The sequence below is a fragment of the Oratosquilla oratoria genome, chromosome 5 (genome assembly GCF_046742065.1).
Source record: "Oratosquilla oratoria isolate Oo_2021 chromosome 5, ASM4674206v1, whole genome shotgun sequence".
In the NCBI taxonomy this organism is placed as follows: domain Eukaryota; kingdom Metazoa; phylum Arthropoda; class Malacostraca; order Stomatopoda; family Squillidae; genus Oratosquilla; species Oratosquilla oratoria.
Window position 1 is genome coordinate 9,173,098 of NC_134781.1, and position 22,416 is coordinate 9,195,513.

Below are 22,416 nucleotides of genomic sequence, written 5' to 3' on the forward strand. Positions count from 1 at the left end.
TAGTTTTTCTAGTGAAAAACATCATGTGGTAATTTGACATTTTAACTTGCTTTTCTTCATTAAATAGGAATGAGTAACATCATATCAGGTTTTTATATTAAAATTTACATTAGCCATTATATCCTGAGGAAGATGAAAATGTCCAAGTTGTTGCAGCATATTTGAATATATAGTATCATTCTCAAGTCCAACATTTCCAGGAGGAACTAATAGCTCGAAGCTCTTCTGTAACATCAGACCTAATGAACTTGGAGGACTCTTCTTTCTTATTGGTCACTGGCACGCTTGGCCTTCATCAGCTGCTAGAAGATACACAAATGCTCTTGCAAGAAGCTCAAACCAAAACATCTAATATGTTGTCTAATGTGTAAGGTTTGCTAGTATTCACATGTTTTTTAAATGTTCTAGCAAAGGTTTACATTGCTTTTCTCTCACGCCACAATTTTTAGGAATGATCGTACACTGGAATGCAAGTTGAGCTTGCCATGGGGAAAGCATCTGAAGTTTCCAATATTTCCAAATTTTTTGTTGTTACCCTACATGGCTTGTTCTTCATATTCATGTGAAATCACTGAGTATATGGTCTCATCAGGGAAGAGAGAAAATATTTTTCTTTATATTAATGAATGAAATATTCCTGAATATCCTTTAAAGATATTTCAAGAACAAGCTAGACCTTGTGGGCCTACACCTCGCATAAAATGGCTTGAATACTGGTAAACATAAGATATGTATTCAAGCTAGTGATGATCCAGATTGAGCCATACTAAGAATTAAGGATGGCATACAAAAAAATCAGGCATATGCATCAAGTCCAGATATTTATAACACCCTAGTATATAATTTTTTTTTAGTATGATCATTTGTTTCAAGATAAAAATGAAACAAATGGGTGGTGGATGGGAGTGGAATGGGTGGGGATGGGTGCATGCCTTGGCTGGCTACCTCCCATATAAAAAGGAAGAAGCCTTTGGTACATAGAATGATGGTTTGTAATAATGATTACTTGTGCTACTTTGTGACACCATGAAAACATTAAATTACTTAAACAGGTCATTGGTATGAACCTGCCTGTTTGAATTGGGTTATAATGCCATTAATGTTGTGTTAAGCATGTAACTTTGTATTTGGCTCATGATTTTCTCTAAGTATTTACTCTTATAACTAATTGACATCCATGCTGGAATGCTGCCAATAAGAGGCTGCTTTATCAAATTACATTGTGTGACACCCCTCTGCTTGGTTAGCAATAGATGAGACACTGATCTTCCCTTCAGCTTGATTGAATTCCCACCCTAAAATAGATACACACATAACCTTACACAGAGTGATAGATATCTGGAATAAACTGAATGAGGAAACAGTGAGTGCTAAAATTATACACGATTTTTAAGAACAAACTAGATACGGAAAGATACAAAAGCAGGCTCTACAAGCATAGCTCTCTTCCTGTAAAATACAACTAGGTAAATACAACTAGGTAAATATGTCTCCAGAGATTTTGTGGTCAAAGGTGATGTTTTGGTTATCTCCTCCCAGCTGCTGTTGCTAGTTAACGACATAAAACTAAACCTGGGACCGTCAAGAGTCGAACCTTTTTTGCCATGTGTGCACACCCCATCATAAAAAGATGTGTGCATCATAAGGCAAAGTTTGCTGCACCAATTATAGAAACTGGTCCACCTGGAGTGCACCAACCTTACCTTTACTCCCTATACATATGTAGATGAAAATTCCAACACTGCACAGAAGACAGTACAGCATGCCATACACAAAACCTGGTAGGCAATGTAGCCCCAGTTGGAACCACATGGATTTGAAACTAGGTATGACAATTGGAGAGTAGGAGACAAAACCCCATAAGCATTGTTCCTTTCTTATATACTAAAATAAATACATTAACCTCTTCAGTAGAAGTCAAACATTCATGCATACATCAGGTTGCCTGATGTACGATGATGCATCACAGTGCACGCATTACAAAATATAATGTCACAGAAAATGTGATCAAGGCTGTTCACAGAATACGGGGATCACTCAGCTACAACAAAATAAATATATTCGGGAAGAATGCTGGCATTCTCGTATACCCCACTTGCGGCTCATGATATATACATAGGAGTCATTGTATTCAAGAGGTTAAGTAGATACATGCTACCCTATATGCTACACACAACTACATCCACACCACCTTCCACAATTGAAAAAAAAAAAAAAACATATCTGAGGCACAGTCAAATTTTGCCATAATGGACTAGTTCTGGGAGTTCCTATTTGTTTTTGTCAATTGTCTATTATATTGTGAAAATTGCATATAAAGTAAAAACTTCATTGTAATGGGCATATTGCTAAATGTTCATTATATCAAATGGGCACCAGATAGCACAGCACAGTACTTTCAAATGTTAGATTATATAAGAGAATAATCATTGTATTTACCTAGTTTTACCTAGTTGTATTATACGGGAAGGGAGCTATGCTTGTGGTGACCCGATTTTGTATCTTTCAGCATCAAGTTTTTTCTTAAAATCTTGAATAGTGTTTGCACACACTGTTTCTTTATTCAAATTATTCCAGGTATCCAGTACTCTATGTGGGAAGCTATTTTTTTTTTCTTTTCAGATCTCTTCTATAGTTATCCTTTTTGAGTTTCTTTTTGTGTCCTCTTGCTTTTCTATTGTCCCATTTTAGTAAATCATTCCTATCTAGGATTTCCATTCCTTTCATGATTCTATAAATAGTCAGCAGATCTCATCTTTCTCTTCTTTGTTCCAGAGTTGGTAATTTCAGTTTGGACAATCTTTGTTCATATTGGAAACTAGTATGTTATAACACATTTGTAAAAGATCACTGTTAACCCACTATCGGAGAAATAATAACGGAAAGTACAGAGAAACTGTATATTTCGACTACTCTCTGTAGTCCTCTTCAGCAGAATGCTTACATAAGGTTAAGGTACAAGTATATATGAAGAAATGAGGGGTACATAGAAGGGGATGAGGAAAGTGTGGGGGGGGGGGCTCAGGTCACATGTCCTTGAAATGGTCGGGTCAAAGTAGGACAAGGGGTGATATTTTGTCCAACCGCTTTAGACATGATCTTGTTGACCGCTAACTTGGTAATACAATCTGGGGGCCACTGGCCTTTAGAGGTATTAAAGTTAGGATAATGTTTTATTAGAGAAGATTCTACAATTTTTCTTCTATAGCTACAGTGTGATTTATAAATAATTGATGCATTATCCCAATCTAATCTATGGTCTTTTTGGCTGGCATGAAGGAACACAGTGGAGTTAACTTGTCCATATTTTATGGAGTTTTTATGTTCCTTTAATCTCGTGGACAAATTCCTGCCAGTCTGGCCCCAGTAAATATCATCACAGTCTTTACACGGCAATTACTTACACTTTTTTAGCCACCATTCGGATAATATTAAATCTAGTGTTGCATTGGGTCTATTTCTCAGAGCCCTTAGAATTTGCAGTCCACAATTCTTGCAAATAGAATTTGATATCATTAATAAACAACTCTCTAACGTAGGTTATCCGGAATGGTTTCTAAAGAAAGCCCTACATAAAGCCAAATCCAACTTTTATAAGCCAAGCAACTCCAGGGAGAAGTTTAAATGGGGTAACAATAACATCATTGTACCATTTAATGATTCTATCAACTCGGTCTCCAAATTTCTACCTAATAATCAAATCAAATTTATTTACAATTATCCAAACACCATTTTTAGAAAGGTAGTTAATGTACACCGGAGGGATGATGTGGACCAAAACTCCGGGGTATATAAATTGCCGTGTAAAGACTGTGATGATGTTTACTGGGGCCAGACTGGCAGGAATTTGTCCACGAGATTAAAGGAACATAAAAACTCCATAAAATATGGACAAGTTAACTCCGCTGTGTTCCTTCATGCCAGCCAAAAAGACCATAGATTAGATTGGGATAATGCATCAATTATTTATAAATCACACTGTAGCTATAGAAGAAAAATTGTAGAATCTTCTCTAATAAAACATTATCCTAACTTTAATACCTCTAAAGGCCAGTGGCCCCCAGATTGTATTACCAAGTTAGCGGTCAACAAGATCATGTCTAAAGCGGTTGGACAAAATATCACCCCTTGTCCTACTTTGACCCGACCATTTCAAGGGCATGTGACCTGAGCCCCCCCCCACACTTTCCTCATCCCCTTCTATGTACCCCTCATTTCTTCATATATACTTGTACCTTAACCTTATGTAAGCATTCTGCTGAAGAGGACTACAGAGAGTAGTCGAAATATACAGTTTCTCTGTACTTTCCGTTATTATTTCTCCGATAGTGGGTTAACAGTGACCTTTGTTCATATGTTAATTTGGAGAGAGTTAGTGCCAATTTTGTTGTTGCTCTTTGTATTCTTTCTAATTTCTTTATATTCTCATTAGTACTGGCTGTCCATAGTGTTGCTGCATACTACAGTGAATATAAGTGTATGGATAAAATCCAATGTGAAATAAAGCAAGAAATCTTCAGATACTACTACAGTACTGTACTAAACTATTAACACTATGGTAGGCACAAGGTCATCACAATACTGTAGAGATATGGTACAGCAGAATGTGTAGATGAGTACATAAATTATACATATACCAAGGCTTTTTCCCTCTTACAAGGGAGGTAGCCAAAAAGGAAAAGGCATAAACTCATTCCCACCCATCCCATCCCTGAATACACTCCACACCCCTCCACCCTCTCTCTTATCTTAGCACCTCCTGGATGACGGGTCATCCTGCACCTTGTCCACTGCCCTGGGTCAGAAGCAGTGTTGCAAGACACAGCACATCCACAGCAAGGCCGCTTCATTAAATCGGCGGCCCCCCCTCTCCGTCCCTCCATGCATAAAAGGAGAAGACGGGGAGAAATCCCATTGGGCTGCATCAAAATTTGCTCACACATACTACCTCACCCCCCATTCCCCTGTCCATTCCACCTCATGCATCACAACATCATCCATATAAAACCATTCTCCATTCACCCCTGTCTTCTGTCCTCTCCCGTCCTTCCTCAACAGACATTCCCCTCTTCCCCAAACTAATCCATAGTAAAGATTTTGAGGCACAAATTAGACAAGTTACAGTTCTGTTAAACATTGATATTCAGATTTTTTTTATATAACTCTGTGTATCTGGGCTAATATAAACATTATCATGAAACATTGGGTGTGTATCTACAAATCAAAAGACTTTTTTCCATACATGGGAGGTATCCAGCCAAGGCATGCACCCAACCTTTTACTCACTCCACATCCATGTATTACCCATTTGTTGTTCTTTTTTTTCAATCTCTTAATTCCTTATGGATGAAGGGACATATCTGCCTCCTACCCACTCCCTAGGTCAGAAGCAATCCAGCAAGGCATAGTACCTCCACAGCAGGGCCTGCCAGCTGAGGCAGGATTACTCTCACTGCTTCATGGTTGCCATTACATGGCAACCCTTCTTCCTCATCTTCTCATGAATAGATACAAAAGACAAGGAGAAATCCCTTTCAAGCTTAGTTTTTCACCCATTCTTAACCATTCTCCACTCACACCTATCTCTTGTTCTTTCTCTTCCCTATTTAACAGACATTCCTTTTTTCTCACAGCCCCCTTCGCTCTATCTATCCATCCCATTCTCAGTCGTCCATTTAACTTCACTCTATTCACCTCTACCTTCTACATCTCCGCAGCAGGTCCTGACCGCCAAAGCTGGTTAAATCTCACGGCTTCATTCACATGGCATCTGTCCTTTCTTGTCTCCTCATGAATAAATGGAAAAAACAAGGAGAAATCCCATCAGACTGCCTCAGTTCATCCATTCACAAATAATCTCCACTCACACCTATCTCTTGCTCTCTCCCTTCCCTACTCAACAGACATTCCTTTTTTACTTAAGGCCCCATTCACCCCATCTTTCTGTCCCATTCTTGGTCCTGTCAAGTTCATTCTATCCACCTCTGCCTTCTAAAATCTTTTTGCAAATCTTTTGTCACTCATTCTTTCCATATACCCAAACCGTTCAATTATTTTTGATCAACTCTATGTGCTAATTCCCTTTTTAACCCAGCTGTCCTCCTCACCTCATTTCTCACTATATCCATCCTTTTAACCCTCACTGTACTTCTAAAACACATATAAATTTCTCCCTTGTTCCCCTTACATTCCAAGTCTCTGCCCCATGTAGTGTCATAAGCATAGTCACCCCTTCATATAGTCTTCTCTTTGCATCCATCCCTAGATACCTATTTCTTATGAGATTTTTCATTCCTCCAAAACTTTTACTTTCTTCCCTCACTCTGCAGTTTACCTCCACCCCAACTCCTTCATTTCCTGCTACATAGTTTTATTCTAGTATTTTTTTAGTATTTTATTAATGAATTCCATTAGCACCACAGGTATTATTTCATCCCTTAATGTATTATGCATACTAATTCACATTGCCATTTCATTTTGTCATATGTAATCAAACTAAACCTCAGGCAAAAAAATCTAAAGCTATTTTATCTGTTGGTAATGAATGCCAGTCTGATGTTCATCTACCTCTTCATGGCCTTCAAAGGATCTTCTGGTTACGTGAGCTGCCGATGCTACAAGTTGACAAAATCTTAGGCCTCTCTGGCTCTAGGATAACATGGATATGGACGACTTTGACAGATATGCTAAGGACTGTGTACAGAGGTCCCTTCCTTCTTCTTGAAAGAGTTACTGGTGCCTATGAAAATTTTAAAGCCATCTTAGACAATTGGAAAGATATTGCAATAGGTATGGGAAGAGTTAAAACTACTTTGCTATTTAATATGTAACCAATTGCACCTTAACACACATTATGAAGGCAAAAGAAGACATTTTGTCAAGATTTTTATAGATTCAACAGTAAGAAAATATTTTTCAATGATTAATATAAATGTACATAATCATATTTTTATATTGTTTGAATGCCTAATGTGACATGACCTTTCTGTTCAAGGGCATCTTGATCCAGTTATGAAAAATTTAGAAATGAAGTTAAGCCCAATATTTTACCGCATGTGGGCCATCTTCTCCTTTCTCCACTACAATGATGACCATGTATGTACTAACCACTAAAACACTGACATTGCTTTTAAATATGTAAGTAATGAAACTGATAATTGACATGCTTTTAAAAAGACTTTACACATGCAATCAATAGAGGTAATTTTAGTTGACATTACTAAATTATTGGTGATACCCCAGATGGGGTGGTTTTAGTCACTTTTGTACTTCATTAGTCAATGCAGAGCTCACTCCATATAAATGACATTTAAAACTAAGGTAAGTGCTAGCAGGTGTAGCTTGTAGCCAATGTGGACTACAGTGAGAAAAAAAAGAAGTTTGGTGAGTTTGTCTCCTCTAATATTAAGGTATAACTGAACTGATTTTACATGTGGCCATGAGCCAATGTATATACTGCATGGGTAGTCACCTGTGGTGCGTAATTACATAATTGCACTCGATTAGGTTGGGTCAGGTCAAGCAGGGTTGCACTGTCATAGGCAGGTGTGTGTGGCTGGCATGTCAGGTCTAGCCCCGTGGGAGAGCAAGACAACATGTGCTACATGCCACGTGGTTTGCACAATACTCCCCTCTTAAAATGCCTTTTGCTTAAGAGGACAATCTGCCTGTGAGGAGATGGCCACTGGCCATCTCTACTGAAAACATACTGAGGTTGCCCCAGATGGCTCAATGAATGTTGGGTGTAGGAATGTCTAGCATCAACGGCAGTAGCCATGGTTGATTGTGATGCATTTTGCAGTGGAGTTGAGATGAGCCAAGATGAGGTTGCCCCAGTTGGCTTCAGTGAGCACTGGGCATGAGATGTCTAGTGTCAATGGCAGTGTGGTTTTGAAGATAGTTGAGGTGGGAGCTGTTGCAAAGACCAGACAGCTGTTGGCGACATTGACCACTAACCTGTAATGAATGGGAAAGTCAGCACTGAGGAAAGGTATCCTGACATCTGCCAGGACAAAACGGCAGGAGTTGTGGTGATTCCCGAGGGTGAGATGCAGGTCTACAGTGTGTCAGATCATGGTGGTAGGGGCAATGGTCCAGTGTCATTCTTGTTGTTGTTGGCACCTGTAGGTTGGTGCTGCTGCTGTGGTAGTGATTTTGTCCTTAGTGTTGCCAAGGATGGATCAGATGGGCGCTGGGAGGTACAGGAGTCACATTTGATAGAGCATGTCAATGCTCCTGTTGGTTCTATTAGCTGTGGGTAGGAGGCAGGTGATGGATAGCATCTTGACATATGCTGTGCTTAGTATAATGTCCCCCAGTAAAGGTTGGGAGAGTTGGAGTGGTGGTGGGGGTGGCAGCGATGGGAGATGGATCCATGGTCTTCACTTCAGGGTCACCAATGTAGCCATGGTTGATTGCAGTGAGAAGAAAAAGAGGTTTGGTGAGTTTATCTCTTTATTATTAAGGTATAACTGAACAGATTTTACATGCAGCCATGAGCCGATATATATACCTTGTGGGTAATCTGTGGTGCATAATTACACAATTGCAATGGATTTGGCTAGGTTGGGTCAAGCAGAGTTGCACTGTCATAGGCAGGTGTGTGTGGCTGGCATGTCAGGTCTAGCCCCATGAATAAATAAGACAATGTGTGCTCCACACCATGTGGTTTGTACAAGCTCATGAAGATGATACTGTAATGACCTACTTATGATTTGGTCAAACTTGGTACTGTACCAACACCCTCCAGACATATGCCCCACAGAAAAAAGCCCTCCCAAATCAAGTTAAAACCACACTGGTATGCTTGAATTCAGTCACCCAGCATTGAAACAGTACCAATACAGAATAGGTCTAGCCATAGATTGAAAGGGTCCCAAATACAACCATCACGCAGAAGACATAAAGTACCTCATATTACAGTGTCCCACATGAGTAGTCTGTGGACAACAACACAATATATCTTCCCTGAGTGACTTATTTGGGGTTGCATATGGCAGGGAATGGAGGAGTGGGGGTGGAGGTGGAGGTAAACTGTAGAATGAAGAAAGCAAGTAAATTATGTAGGGGAATGAAAAGGGTCATGAGAAATAGGTATCTGGGGATGGATGCAATGACTGTGATTATGCCTAACACTATATGTGATTGTGCCTATGACACTATATGAAGTGATTGTGCATATGACACTATATGAGGCAGAGACTTGGAATGCAAGGGAGGGAGAAAGAAGAAATTTCAAAGTGTTCGAGAAGTAAGGTGGATGTTATGAAGATAGATAAAGTAAGAGATGTGGTTAGGAGGAGATCTGGGGTGGACTGACTGACTGACTTACCATATTCTCATTTAGACAAATAATCTTTTGACAGAGTCTATACTCACTAACTTGGCGAGCTGGCAGGCAGGTGCGACATCAGATTGGACGGCATGTTGGCTTCTATGGATTCTTCACAAATGATTTTGTGACCAGGATTGAACGGGTATGTCTCCATTTCTCTCTATTTGTTATTAGATATTTACGTATAATCATAATTTTAATCAGATTTTTCATACCAGTGTTTTCATGACACTTCTACATTCCTCCCTAAGGTACCATTCATTGCCTTCCATGTTATGAATAATGTTTATATTTTTTATAAGGATTATTTACCTTATGTAAATTGCATTGCTTTGCTTCAGACTTGGGCAATGGGCAGGGAGACAGGGATAGTCCCTCATTCACAATGAGCAAAAATAGAAAATGGTGGGAGAATGAAATTATGGGCCTAAGGAAAGAAATTGTTGAACTAATGGATTGCTTAGCGCAAGCTAACATTGAAATTTCCGACCTAAGAAAAACTAACTCTGAACTAGGAACCGAACTTAAGGAAATGAAAAATTATATAATAGAGGTGAAGCATGAAAATAAAAAGAGGAAAATTAATGATACTACCAATAGTGAAAACCTAGAAAAAAAAGAGGTAAATAACAAATGTAAGAAATGACTGAAAGAATTGAAGAAAACTTAGGTGAGGAAAGTATCCAAAAGATTAAGAAATGGAAGGAAAACAGAAAATAAAGAAATTGCCCTTAAAGAAATAGTCCAACAACAAATGCAAGAAAATACAAAAGATACAATCATCCAAGTAATTAATGAAAAGGTAAATTGGGTCAGAGATGCAGTTGACAGAAAAAAATGTATTGTGGTATATGGACTAAGAGAAAAACATGGTCTGGTGAGGTACATGAGAGAAAAAGAAGAAAAAGAAACAGCAATAGCCTTAAAAGAAATTCAGGATGGGGACCAGAAAGCAGAAAAAGACATTGACGATGTGTACAGAATAGGACATCATTCTAAGGAAAGAAATCGACCCCTAAGGATAAAACTAAGATCATTGATGATGTGTATAGAATGGGACATTATTCTAAGGAAAGAAATCAACCCCTAAAGATAAAACTAAAATCACAAATGGTATCAGAAGACATATTTGAAAAAGTAGGTAAGTTGGCAAGGAGTGAACATTACAATAAGATATGGATAAAAAGAGAAATGAGTATTGAGGAATTAGAAAAAGACACTTAAGAGATGAAGCGAAGGAAAAAATGTAAAGAGAACAGACACCAAAAGCAAGGAATTCTATTGGAGAGTAATCAACATGAGACTGAGAAAATGGTACATCAGAATGGGCGAAGCAAAAAAGATGGAGAAAGAAAAAATTAAAAGTGGCATACATTAACATTGACGGATTAATTTCAGGACTGAATGAACTTAATGATTACCTGTTAGAAGAAAAAACAGACATAATGGGAATTGTGGAGACTAAATTAAGGGGTTCAATACCACCCATCAATGTTGGACAAGGGCTATACAATTACTGGATTAAAAACAGAGATGAGAAACAGGGAGGAGGAATCATGTTTTTGGCCAAGAAAAACTTGAATGTGACAAAAATTACAGAGGGCAAAAATAATGTAGAACTGATCATGATAAAAATCAAAGGCAAGGACATGAAAAGTAGAAAGTTTGTGGTGACTTATGTGCCCCCAAAAATGAGCACTTGGAAAGAGAATAAGCATATGAAAATGCTAGAAGATACAAAGCATTCATTAAATGAGATACAGTACTAATGGGCGGAGGTAACCTGGTAATTATGGGGAACTTTAACTGTAGAGAAATCTGTTGGGAGGACATGACAGTGAAAGGCAGAGAAGACTTATGGGGTAATGCATCACTGGACATGACCATGGAATATACAGTGACACAGTGGGTCAGTGAAAACACCAGGTACAGAAATAATGAGGTGTCGAGACTGGATTTAATATTTACAACAGAACCTGAAATTGTGGATAAAATTGAATACATCTCAACTTACCTTCCACCAAAAAATTATCTGATATTCCCCCACCCTCTCCCCTTAGCACATGTACATCCTTAACTCTTCCTATAAAAAAAAAAAAGCCTTGGTATATGTATGTATATGTACCACTACATAATCCATTAATGCTCTATCTACCACCCTTCCATCCACCACCCTCTCCCATGTGTACTCATGCTTGACTTTCCTCCAAAACACTGTATTTGCTATCATCATCTCTCTAGACACATCTCCACCATCAACTCTCCACTACGATTCTTTCCTGGAACTCCACATTTCCCAACCACTCCATCAATTGGATCATTTCCTACCATAGCATTAAGGTCTCCCAGTACTATTACATTGACATTTCTCCCTAAATCCTCTATGCACTCGTTTAAATCTATCCAAAAAGCCTCCCTTTCTTCTACACTCTTCTCACTGCCAGGCCTATATGCACTTACAAAAATCCACATCTCCTTTTCCAGTTTCACCTTCATCCACATTATCCTTGAGGAAACCTCCTTCCACTCCACTACACGTTTACCTATCTCTTCACTTACTAGTATAACCACCCCTTCCCTCCCTCGCCCTCTCTTCACTCCTGATAACCTCCCACTTACACTCCCAAACTTACACTTCCCCTTCCCTTTCAACTTAGTTTCACTCAAAGCCAACACATCCTTCTTTCTTCTCACAAACATACTACCTATTTTCCCTTTTACTCTCATCTGTACCACATCCACACACATTAAAAGACCCAAACCTTAGGGTGCTGGCTGGAAAACTGCTAGACCCTCTTATGCCTTTACTTTTTTTAGGAATGTCCCCTGTGGGGCTATAAGGAGAAGGATGCCTAGTTCCAATCCCCGTCCCTTTCTTCTCGTCTCTTACGATCCAAGTGGAAATACTTGGTGGCACTATTCTTTTCCCGCACTTAATGTACACCCTTTCCTACTTCTGCTTTGGTGCATATTCATCTACAGTATTCTTTCTTTATAAATTTCTTTTAATGTATTCCATTTCTCTTCCATCTTTGTTTCTTCATTAAAGAAGTTCTCCCAGTTCACTTTTTGAAAGAATTTTCTGAGTTTCTCAAAATCCGTTTTGTTGTACAATAGTCTTCCTTTTCTGTGTTTATCATTTCTTCTCAAATCAATTTCCTCTTTTAGTTCAGTCTCTGTTAATATGTAGTCATTCTTTCCAATTGGTGTCTTGTATTCCATTTTATCCACAATTTCAGGGTCTGACGTAAATATTAAATCTAGTCTCGATATCATCACCAAAGACATGTCCCAAGACAAACAGATAAACAAAATAGTCAGAGAAACCTACAATTTGTTAAGATCAATAAAGGTGGCTTTTGATTACTTAGATGAGGAAATGGTAAAGAAAATACTAGTCACGCTGATAAGACCAAGACTGGAGTACACAGTGACACTATGGACACCCAGTAGAAAAAAAAATATAAAAAAAATAGAAAGAATCCAAAGAGCAACAACAAAGACGGCCCCAACACTTTCAAAATTGACATATGAGCAAAGATTTTCTAAACTGGAATTACCAACCCTGGAACAAAGAAGAGAAAGAGGTGATCTGTTGACCAGTTATAGAATTATGAAAGGCATGGAAGTCCTTGATAGAGAAGAATTATTAAATTGGGATTGAAGAAGAAGAAAAAAGGGGACATGAAAAGAAACTCAAAAAGGATAGTTATAGAAAAGATCTAAAAAAAAAAAAGCAGCTTTCCACACTGAGTGGTGGATGTCTGGAACAAATTGGACAGAACAATAGTGTGTGCAAACACCATACATGAATTTAAGAACAAACTGGATGTTGTGAGATACAAAGATGGGACACCACGAGCATAGCTCCCCTTCCCGTAGAATATAAATAGGTAAATACACACATACACATACAAAAATACAACTAGGTAAATACAACTAGGTAAATATATCAAACTAACTTCAGGGAACTGGCAAATGGCCCACTCCATTAGAAAATTCTTGGTTGACTCTTAAAACTTTTTACACTGTTGTTAGTAACTTGTGGGCCAATCCGGTAGTTATTGTTGATTACCTGAAAGCTGTAGAGACCTGGTCCAACAGGTTATTTGATTGATTGTGACAAATCAGATTAGAATTGAGAGATAGGATGATGATCAATTACCTCTTTGTTTTTGGTTTGAGGCAAGTATGGAAATTATTTTAAAGATGAGAAAGCCAATAGGAGATAGTTAATGTGGGTGTGTGATGTATACTATAAAAGAAGGGGAGAGGATCTAAGGACTGGAAGAAAACATGCATAGTGCCAATTCATAAAAGTAAAGGTTTCAAGTTCAAATTTAAGGACTACACTTTTTGTTCCTAGGTAAAGTTTATGGTAAAATTATAATATAGAGTATAATGAAGGAAACAAAGATGATAGGAGAACACATTAATGTTTATAAGATAATCAGATAGTGGCCTAAAACATAGTAAGGAAGCAAGGATATGAGAAAAGGAAGCAATTGTAACTGTATTTTGAAGGCAATATATGATAGAGTAAAAAGAAAAGGAGTATGGAAGAACATGAAAATATACGGCTGAAACAAGAAAGAGTTAAGAGAATGAGTGTGATGAAAATGAAAGGATGAGAATTATTCTCTTCCATGCCATCCACTTCATTTAGTGGATAGTGGATAGTTGGTTGCAAGAAAATGGCTATTATATCTGTCTGTATACCAAAAGGCTTCTTCCTCCTCACAAGAGTAGACAGCTAAGGCATGTACCCACCCCACACCAATCAAACACCTATTTGCTTTCTGTGTAGAAAAAATATCATAGCTCCTTGTGGATCAAAATCCATCTCCATCTCCATCCCCCACCCATTCCTTGGGTCAAAAGCTATGCAGCACAGCACCTCTACAGCAGGACCCAACAGCAAAACCTAGTTTACCCTCATCACTTCATTTATATTGCAACCCTCCCTGTTCATCCCCTCATGATAGAATAGAGAAGGCAAGAAGAAGTCACTTCAGGGCATATTCATCATCCATTCACAGCCATTCTTCACTCACACCTATCTTCTGCCCTCTCCCTTGCCTGCTCAGTAAACATTTCCCTTTTATACAAGGCCTCCTTCTACCCATCCATCCATTCCATTCTCAGTTTTTCCATCAAGTTCACTCCACCCCTCTCTGCCTTCCACACACTTTTTGCTAGTCTTTCTTCACTCATTCTTTCTATATGCCCAAACCATCCAAGTATTCTATGATCAACCCTGTCTCACTCCCTTTCCATCCTACTTTCCTCCTGACCTCCTCATTTCTCACTCTATCCATCCTTGTAACCCCACCATTCTTTTCAAACACTTCATCTCAAACACATTTAATTTTCTTCTTTCTGGCTCCCTTACAATCTAAGTCTCTGCCCCATACAGTATTGTAAGCACAATATCCCCTTCATATAGGCTTGTCTTTGCCTCCATCCCTAGATATCTGTTTCTCATGAGGCTTTTACTTGCTTTCCTCACTCTACAGTTTACCTCCACCTCCCCTCATCCATTCTCTGCTATATGTACCCCTAATTTTTTAAGTGTTATTGATCTATGTTGATATTGTGATTCATAATATATTATCTGTAGTGTGAACATAGCCAATTCTATTATTGCAATTCCATTTATGTTATATCTAATTTAGTAATGATGATTGCTACCATTTGTTGTATTTTTGTAACCAAGGTTTCTAGTGGTAAGGAACTATAAATTATATGTTTAACACTTGATAAACTTCTACAGGAAGTGTTGACAGCCCTAACATGGGAGAACCTGCGGAGTATTGGGAAAAATTTCATCAAGCAACTTGGTAGATTCACCACTTTCTCTGTAGAGATGCTACATGACAGCTCCATCCAACTTCAGGTACATACAGTGGCACCTGCATAGTGATTAGTGGTAGAAAATTAAAAAAAAAAAAAATAGGTAGGAGGTAAATGTATGTATGGATAGATGGGAAACATCTTCAATAAAGAATAATAATTACATAGCATCTTTGTATGCCAGCAGGGCAGAGGTACAGCAGGTTAGGTAAAATATGCATATTTAGCTAAATGTAATGTATAGGATCAGTCAATCAATCTGTTGTCTCTGGTCTCACTTGGAGAAGACCTGCAGCCCCCATGAAATGGTGCAACAGCCCCTAGGCAGGATCATAAGTCACTTAGAGAAGTTGGGATTGTTAGTGCAGAGGGCAGTAGTATGAGATGTTCTATGTCATCTCTATGGGAAGAAAGATATATTTGCACAGCCTTGTCTCTATCTCAATCAATTAAACAAGCTTATTTGACTGTTTCCTCCTTTAGGTTATTCCAAAAGTCTATGCATCTACAGTCAGACCTAACCCAACACGAGTGTTAGGTTCCTTAGCCCATTGCGCAGGATGAAATTCATGTTGGCAAATAACAGGTTTTATGGGAAAAAATAGGTTAAGTCCCCAGACCCTCTCCAGACACTGGTGCACAACATGACCTGGTGGGCTATTTAAATTGTGCTATCACAAATCATGGTCATGATCAGCAAATGTTGGGATATTTTACCTATTTATGTAAACTTGAATTTTCATGTGCACTGATAATATTTGGAAAACTAATTTTCTTTTACACCCTATAAACATCTTGTATTCATTTCATAAATATATTTACTTATTTATTTTAATTATATTATGTTACTAATCTCAAAGAAATCTTTCTTGTCAATTTTGTTCACTTCCTTCATTGATCTGATATAGCAATCATGTCATCTCTCTTTTAATGAGAGGAATTCCATTTTCCTCTATATGTTCTGAGCATCAGTTTGTTTTGTTTTTTCATGTCCCCCTTCATGAAGTTGAATATCTTTCATATGTTCATCAACAACTTAAATATCTCATAAGAAATAATTAATGTGCTTATCAGATCTACCCTAGACTAACATAACATGGTTCCATAACATGGTTCCTAGCAATCAGCAGAATATAGATACCTTATAAACAATTCAAAAAAGTATTGAGTGATAACAAAATGCACTGAACCACTCCAGTGAGACACCTGTATATAGGAACTAAGATCCTTTCCATAAAATATCATATGAAAATGATAGCCACACAGTTATATGCTAGAGCCCTCAACTCCACTTGCTGATCTCATTATATCACACAAGCACTACCAGCTGAATGCAACAAAATAAACACTCCAGCAACATACTACTCAGAGGCTGTTGCCAGTTTAAATGAGATGCTGAAGGATGGAAATAAGGCGGTGCTCATGGGAGATTTTAATTGCAAAGAAATATGTTGGGAAGAGATTACAGTGAAAGGTGGAGAGTATCAATGGGGAAATGTATTACTTGACATGACTATAGATTATACAATGACACAATGGGTACAAGAAAAAACTAGATTTAGAAATAATTAAGAACTATCGAGACTATATTTATTATTTATGTCAGAATCTGAAATAGTAAATAAACATGAATACACAGAAAAAGAAGACTGATGTATAGTATAATGGACTTTGAGAAACTTGGGGAATTTTTTCTTAAAACAAACTGGGAAAAATTCTACAAGGAAGAAACATAAGTGGAAGAAAAATGGATGATTCTAATGAAAATCTGTACAAAAGGAGTGGATAGATATGTCCCAAAACAAAAACAGGAAAAGGTGTATATTAAGTGCTGGTTTAATAGAAGGTGCAGCAAAGCAAAAAACAGGACAGATATAGCTTGGAAAAGATGGAAAAAATACAAAAAAAAAAAAAAACTAGAAAGTGGCAAATATATATTCAAAGGAATGAATATGTAAAAATATGCAGGGAAGAAAAAAGAAACTATGAAAAAGACATAATAGAAAAATGTAAGGATCAGCCAAAACTATTCTATAGATATGTAAATGGTAAACTAAAAAATAAACAGGAAATAGTGAAACTACACCAAGGGAATACAGAATACACAGAAGATACAGAAATGGCTGAAGTCATGAGCAAACACTTCAAGTCAGTTTTCACTAGAGAAAAAATGCAACATCAGGATGAAGGGAGAGAAGTGAATTCCCCCCTTGAGGGAAATAATAGTAACACGGAAAGAAATAATGGATCAAATAATGAACCTTGATGTCAGGAAATTGCACAGCCCAGATGGAATAGCAAATTGGATATTAAAAGAATGTAAAGAAGAACTAACAGACAAAATATATAACATAATAAGTTGCTCACTCAAAGAAGGAAAAATAACAGAAGGCTGGAAAATTGCTGCTATTGTACCAATTTATAAAGGAAGAAATGAGGAAGACTCAACAAATTAGACTGGTCTCCTTTACAAGCATGGTAGCTAAAATTTGTGAAAAAAAAAAAAAAAAAAAAAAAAAAAAAGATGGACAAAACATCTGGAGGAGTGGATTTTGGTTACCTCCCTTGTAAGGGGGCCTTTGTATATTTCATGACAATATATTCTAATATAATAATGATAAACCTTTTTCTATTTGATATTGAATACAATAGAATAATGGAATAATGTAATATAATCAGAATATGATTTTATAAACATTATTTTTTTTAGGACCAGACATAAAGTAATGTACAGTTCTGTTCAGTAGAAGCCTTTTATCCCTGCCCCAATAAATACATTACACATGCTTTCTCACCATTTCATACAGCTCCCAACACCAGATAAGTTGCAAGAAGATATAATTGCAGTCATACATTCAGTGGATGTCAAGTCCACATCAGAGATGACAAGAATCTTTGAGCACTGGGCAAGACAAACCTGGTCACGTTTTTGCTACTTGACCTCGTGGCACATCAAGGGTAAGATAACTATAATTATTCAAGTTTTTGAAGTCTCACCTGCTACCTTAGAATTAAAGTATTAGAAATTGCATAAATTAAATCTAGAAAATTAGCTACGTTATAAATGATAAGAAAAGATAAGGTGAAAGTAGTTATCAAAATGATGAGAGCAAGCAAGGCACCTAGATAAGATGGGTGCCGTGCTGAGTGTGAGAGGTACATTGATGGTGGACTGGCTGGTGAGGTTATTTAATGTTTGTCTAAAAGAGGATAGAGAACTGGAGAAGTGCCTGTATAGTTCTACTTTACAAGGGAAAAGGGAACAAGCGTGAGTGTAGTAGTTTCAGAGGGATCAGTTTGTTGAGTGCAGTTGGGCAGGTTTATGGAAGGGTTTTGATTGAGAGGACTTGGAAAGGAATAGAGGGAGTAATAGGTGAGGAACAGTATGGGTTTAGAAGAGATGGGGTTGCATGGATCAGATTTTTGTGGTAAGGCAGATATGTGAGATAGCTTTAGGAAAAGATAAGGATGTTTTTTGGGCTGTTATGGATTTGGAAAAGGCTTATGACAGGGTAGACAAGAAGGCACTGTGAGAAGTATTGGGTGGATACAAGTGGGGGGCCCATACCCCCCCCCCCATGCTCCAATTTTCCTTGGATAAACACTTTTTAGTGCTAATTTATGATTTGAATTATATTGGTGAATTATGTTATGGATCTCTTGCAATTAGACTCACATAGGCCGTGATCCTGGAATCACGAGCAATGAAAGAAGCTCACTTACAATTGTCCGGGTCAGGGAAAGGCAGGAGTGTCACTTTCTTCACATTATTCTGACTAACGAATAGGACTGACACTTGTTCACACCGGGTCTAGGCTTGCACTGCTATCTAGGGTATGGCGGGCGATGCCGGGACCCCCCCCTTGCATCCCCCCACGCATACCCTCGCTACATACCCCTTGCTTCCTCTCCGAATCAAACATCAATCACATGTTACAAATCACGTCACGTCCATACTAACCATCTAGGCGCACTATGCAACATTCATGCTCTTTCGCCACAGTTATATATGATTTTACATACAATTACGAGCAAAACAGACTTAGGTTTTTGAACCAATCTCCAAGCCAACAGCATTATTCTTGAGGTTAGAATATTGGCGTGTTTCAAGTATCGATTATCGGTTCGCCCCCCCCCCCCAAATAACATTCCTGTATATGGAATAGGAGGAAAGCTTTTAAGAGTAGTCAGGAGTTTTTATGAGAGTAGTAGAGCCTGTGTTAGAATCAGAAATGGAGAGAGTGAGTGGTTTTAGGTAAAGGTGGGACTTCGCCAGGGATGTGTTATGTTGCCTTGGCTGTTGAATTTATACATGGATGGGGTGGTGCAAGAGGTAAATACAATGGTAATGGGTAGGTCACTGTCTTTCTAAGAATGTGTTTTCAGGTGCACATAGATCACCACAAATTTTCTACTTTTCATGTCACTTTTCAACTCTTATCATGATCAATTCCACATTATTTTCACCTTCTATGATCTTCGTAACATTTAAGCCCTTCTTAGTCAAAAACATGACTCATCCCAAAGGGATTTCTCCCTGTCTTCTCTTTTTCTATATGAGGGGATGGAGTGGGTGGGTCACCAATTAAATGAAGTGGCCTTGCTGTGGATGTGTTGTGTCTTGCTACACTGCTTCTGACCAAGGGCAGTGGGCAAGATGCAGGGATGACCTATCATTGAGGAGGAGCCAAGATAAAAGGGATGGAGGGGGGTGAATGGGAGTGGAGTATGTGGGGATGGAATGGGTGGAAGTGGATTTTATGCCTTTGTTTTTTGGCTACCTCCCTTGGAAGGGCGAAAAAGCCTTTGGTATATGCATGTATGTATATTTTCTATAGGGAATGAAAATATATTCAGTTTTTGTGAGTTCTCAAGCTTAATTTTATTTATTCATTCTTATTACTTCTGTTTAATATTAGAAATGGCATGTAATTAGAATGCAACTAATTGTGTTAGAATGATATAAAATATATGCAAAATAACTTCCATTGAGGAGCTTGTTGGGACTGGGAAGTCAAGATATCAACACAAGTATGTTTAACTTCTTAAATATCCCACCAATCACAAAATCTTGGGGGATATGGAAGTCCCACAAACAGTAGGGTTTAAAACTATATGTTATAAGCCGTAAAACTCTTATCATATGTGTGTCCTTTCCTGTATGGAACAATTAGCTAAATAAATGACTCAAACTGTCCTCACACATGAGACAAAGAGATCTGAAGAGTTTAAAATCTGATATAATTTTGCATTAAGGTAATCAAAAGATGAGAAGACAGTGAGTTTTGTTTTTGTAAAACTTAAGTTACTGTCTATATCACAAAAGGCTTCTTTACCCTTATAATGGAGGCAGTCAGCCAGGGCATGCACCCACCCTCCACCCATCCAACACTTCTTTTCCCTTTTATCTGAGCTCCTTGTGGATGAAGAGCCATCCATGCTCTCTACCCACTGCCTTAGATTACTGATAGGCAAATAAAAGACGAAACTTTGTGAACTGAATATTCAGTAAGGTATTCGTGTGTACATACATATACCAAGGTCTTTTTTCCCCGTACAAGGGAGGTAGCCAATATCATAGAGCATAAATCCACTCCCACCCATTTCATCCTCACATACTTCACTACTATTCACCACCCCTCCCTCCCCCTTTTCTTGGCTCCTTCTGGCTGACAGGTCATCCCTGCATCTCACCCATTGCCCTGGGTCAGGAGCAATGCAGCAAGACACAGCACATCCACAGCAAGGCTGCTTCATTTAATTGGTGATCATTACACTTTTTAATCCCACAAGGCATTTACTTGCTTCTCTCAATCTACATTTTACTTCCACCTCTACTCCTCTTTCCTGCCACATTTGCACCCAAGTATCTAAAACTATCCACTTCCTCCAGTCTCTTTCCCTTAATACTCACTTTCAGTTTGCTGCCATTTTCTCCCCCTGTACATCTCATCATCTTACTTTTACCCACATTTATCTTCAACTTCCTTCTTCCACACACCTTTCCAAAATCTGACACTAACTTCCTCAATCCCTCCTCTGATCCTGCCACAAACACAATGTCGTCAGCAAACAACAGTTGGCTTATCTCCCACTTTTCTCCATTTTCTTTAACCATTTCCAATGCCCAACCCATTACCCTTTCATTTACCCCTTGCACCACCCCATCCATGTATAAAGTGAATAGCCATGGCAACATAAGACATCCCTGGCGGAGTCGTACCTTTACCTTGAACCACTCACTTTCTACATTTCTGATTCTAACACAGGCTTTACTACTCTCATAAAAACTCTTGACTACTCTTATCATTTTTGCTCCTATCCCATATATCTGCAATACTTTCCACAGTGCCTTCCTGTGTACCCTGTCATAAGCCTTTTCCAAATCCATAACAGCCCAAAAAAACATCCTTACCTTTTCCTAAAGCTTTCTCACATATCTGCTTTACCACAAAAATCTGATTCATGCAACCCCTATCTCTCCTAAACCTACACTGTTTCTCACAAACTACTCCCTCTGCTCCTTTCCTAATCCTCTTAATCAAAACCCTCCCATAAACCACCTTCCCAACTACATTCAACAAACTGATCCCTCTGAAACTACTACACTCACATTTGTTCCCTTTTCCCTTGTAAAGTGGAGTTATACATGCACTCCTCCAGTCCTCTGACACTCTACTCTCTTTTAAACAAACATTAAGTAACTTGACCAGCCAGTCCACCATCATTTTACCACCCTTTTGTAGACATTCTGCATGACACCCATCCAACCCATGTGCCTTACCTGCTCTCATCGTCTTAACAACTGCCTTCACCTCATCTTTCCTTATTTCTCCTCCATTTTCCTCAAACATCTCTATTATTTTCTTAGTGCTATCCACTACACCTACCTTTCCCTCCCTATTCTTCTTCAGGCCCAACTATGGATGTGTTGTGTCTTGTTGCACAGCTTCTGACCTGGACAGTGGGTGGGGTATAGGGATAGCCCATTATCCACAAGGAGCTAAGATGGAAGGAAAACAGAAGGGTGTTGTATGGGTGTGGGATAGGTGGAGGGTGGGTGTATATTTTGGCTGGCTGCCTCCTTTATAAGGTGGGAAAAGCCTTTTGCTATAGATAGATGTTTGGAGTGTGTTTTTATGCTTTAATTTTTTTTTAAATGAAAATGTTGAATATGTGGTGGCTGCAGCTGCAGCTCTTAGTGTATTGTTTTGTGTTGCCAGGTGTGG

At 38.3% G+C, this 22,416-nt stretch overlaps 1 protein-coding gene across 3 annotated transcripts in view; it reads left to right on the top strand.

Moving 5' to 3' along the window:
• The window catches only part of LOC143025361 (uncharacterized), a 131,917-nt gene that overhangs the window by 67,496 nt on the left and 42,005 nt on the right, over positions 1-22,416 (top strand). For all 3 annotated transcript variants that reach the window (XM_076184901.1, XM_076184902.1, XM_076184903.1), the window contains 6 exons: positions 201-367; positions 6,587-6,789; positions 6,995-7,095; positions 9,366-9,476; positions 15,108-15,230; positions 17,995-18,145. In XM_076184901.1, the coding sequence (XP_076041016.1) occupies positions 201-367; positions 6,587-6,789; positions 6,995-7,095; positions 9,366-9,476; positions 15,108-15,230; positions 17,995-18,145 (856 nt within the window). The remainder of the gene's footprint in view (positions 1-200; positions 368-6,586; positions 6,790-6,994; positions 7,096-9,365; positions 9,477-15,107; positions 15,231-17,994; positions 18,146-22,416) is intronic.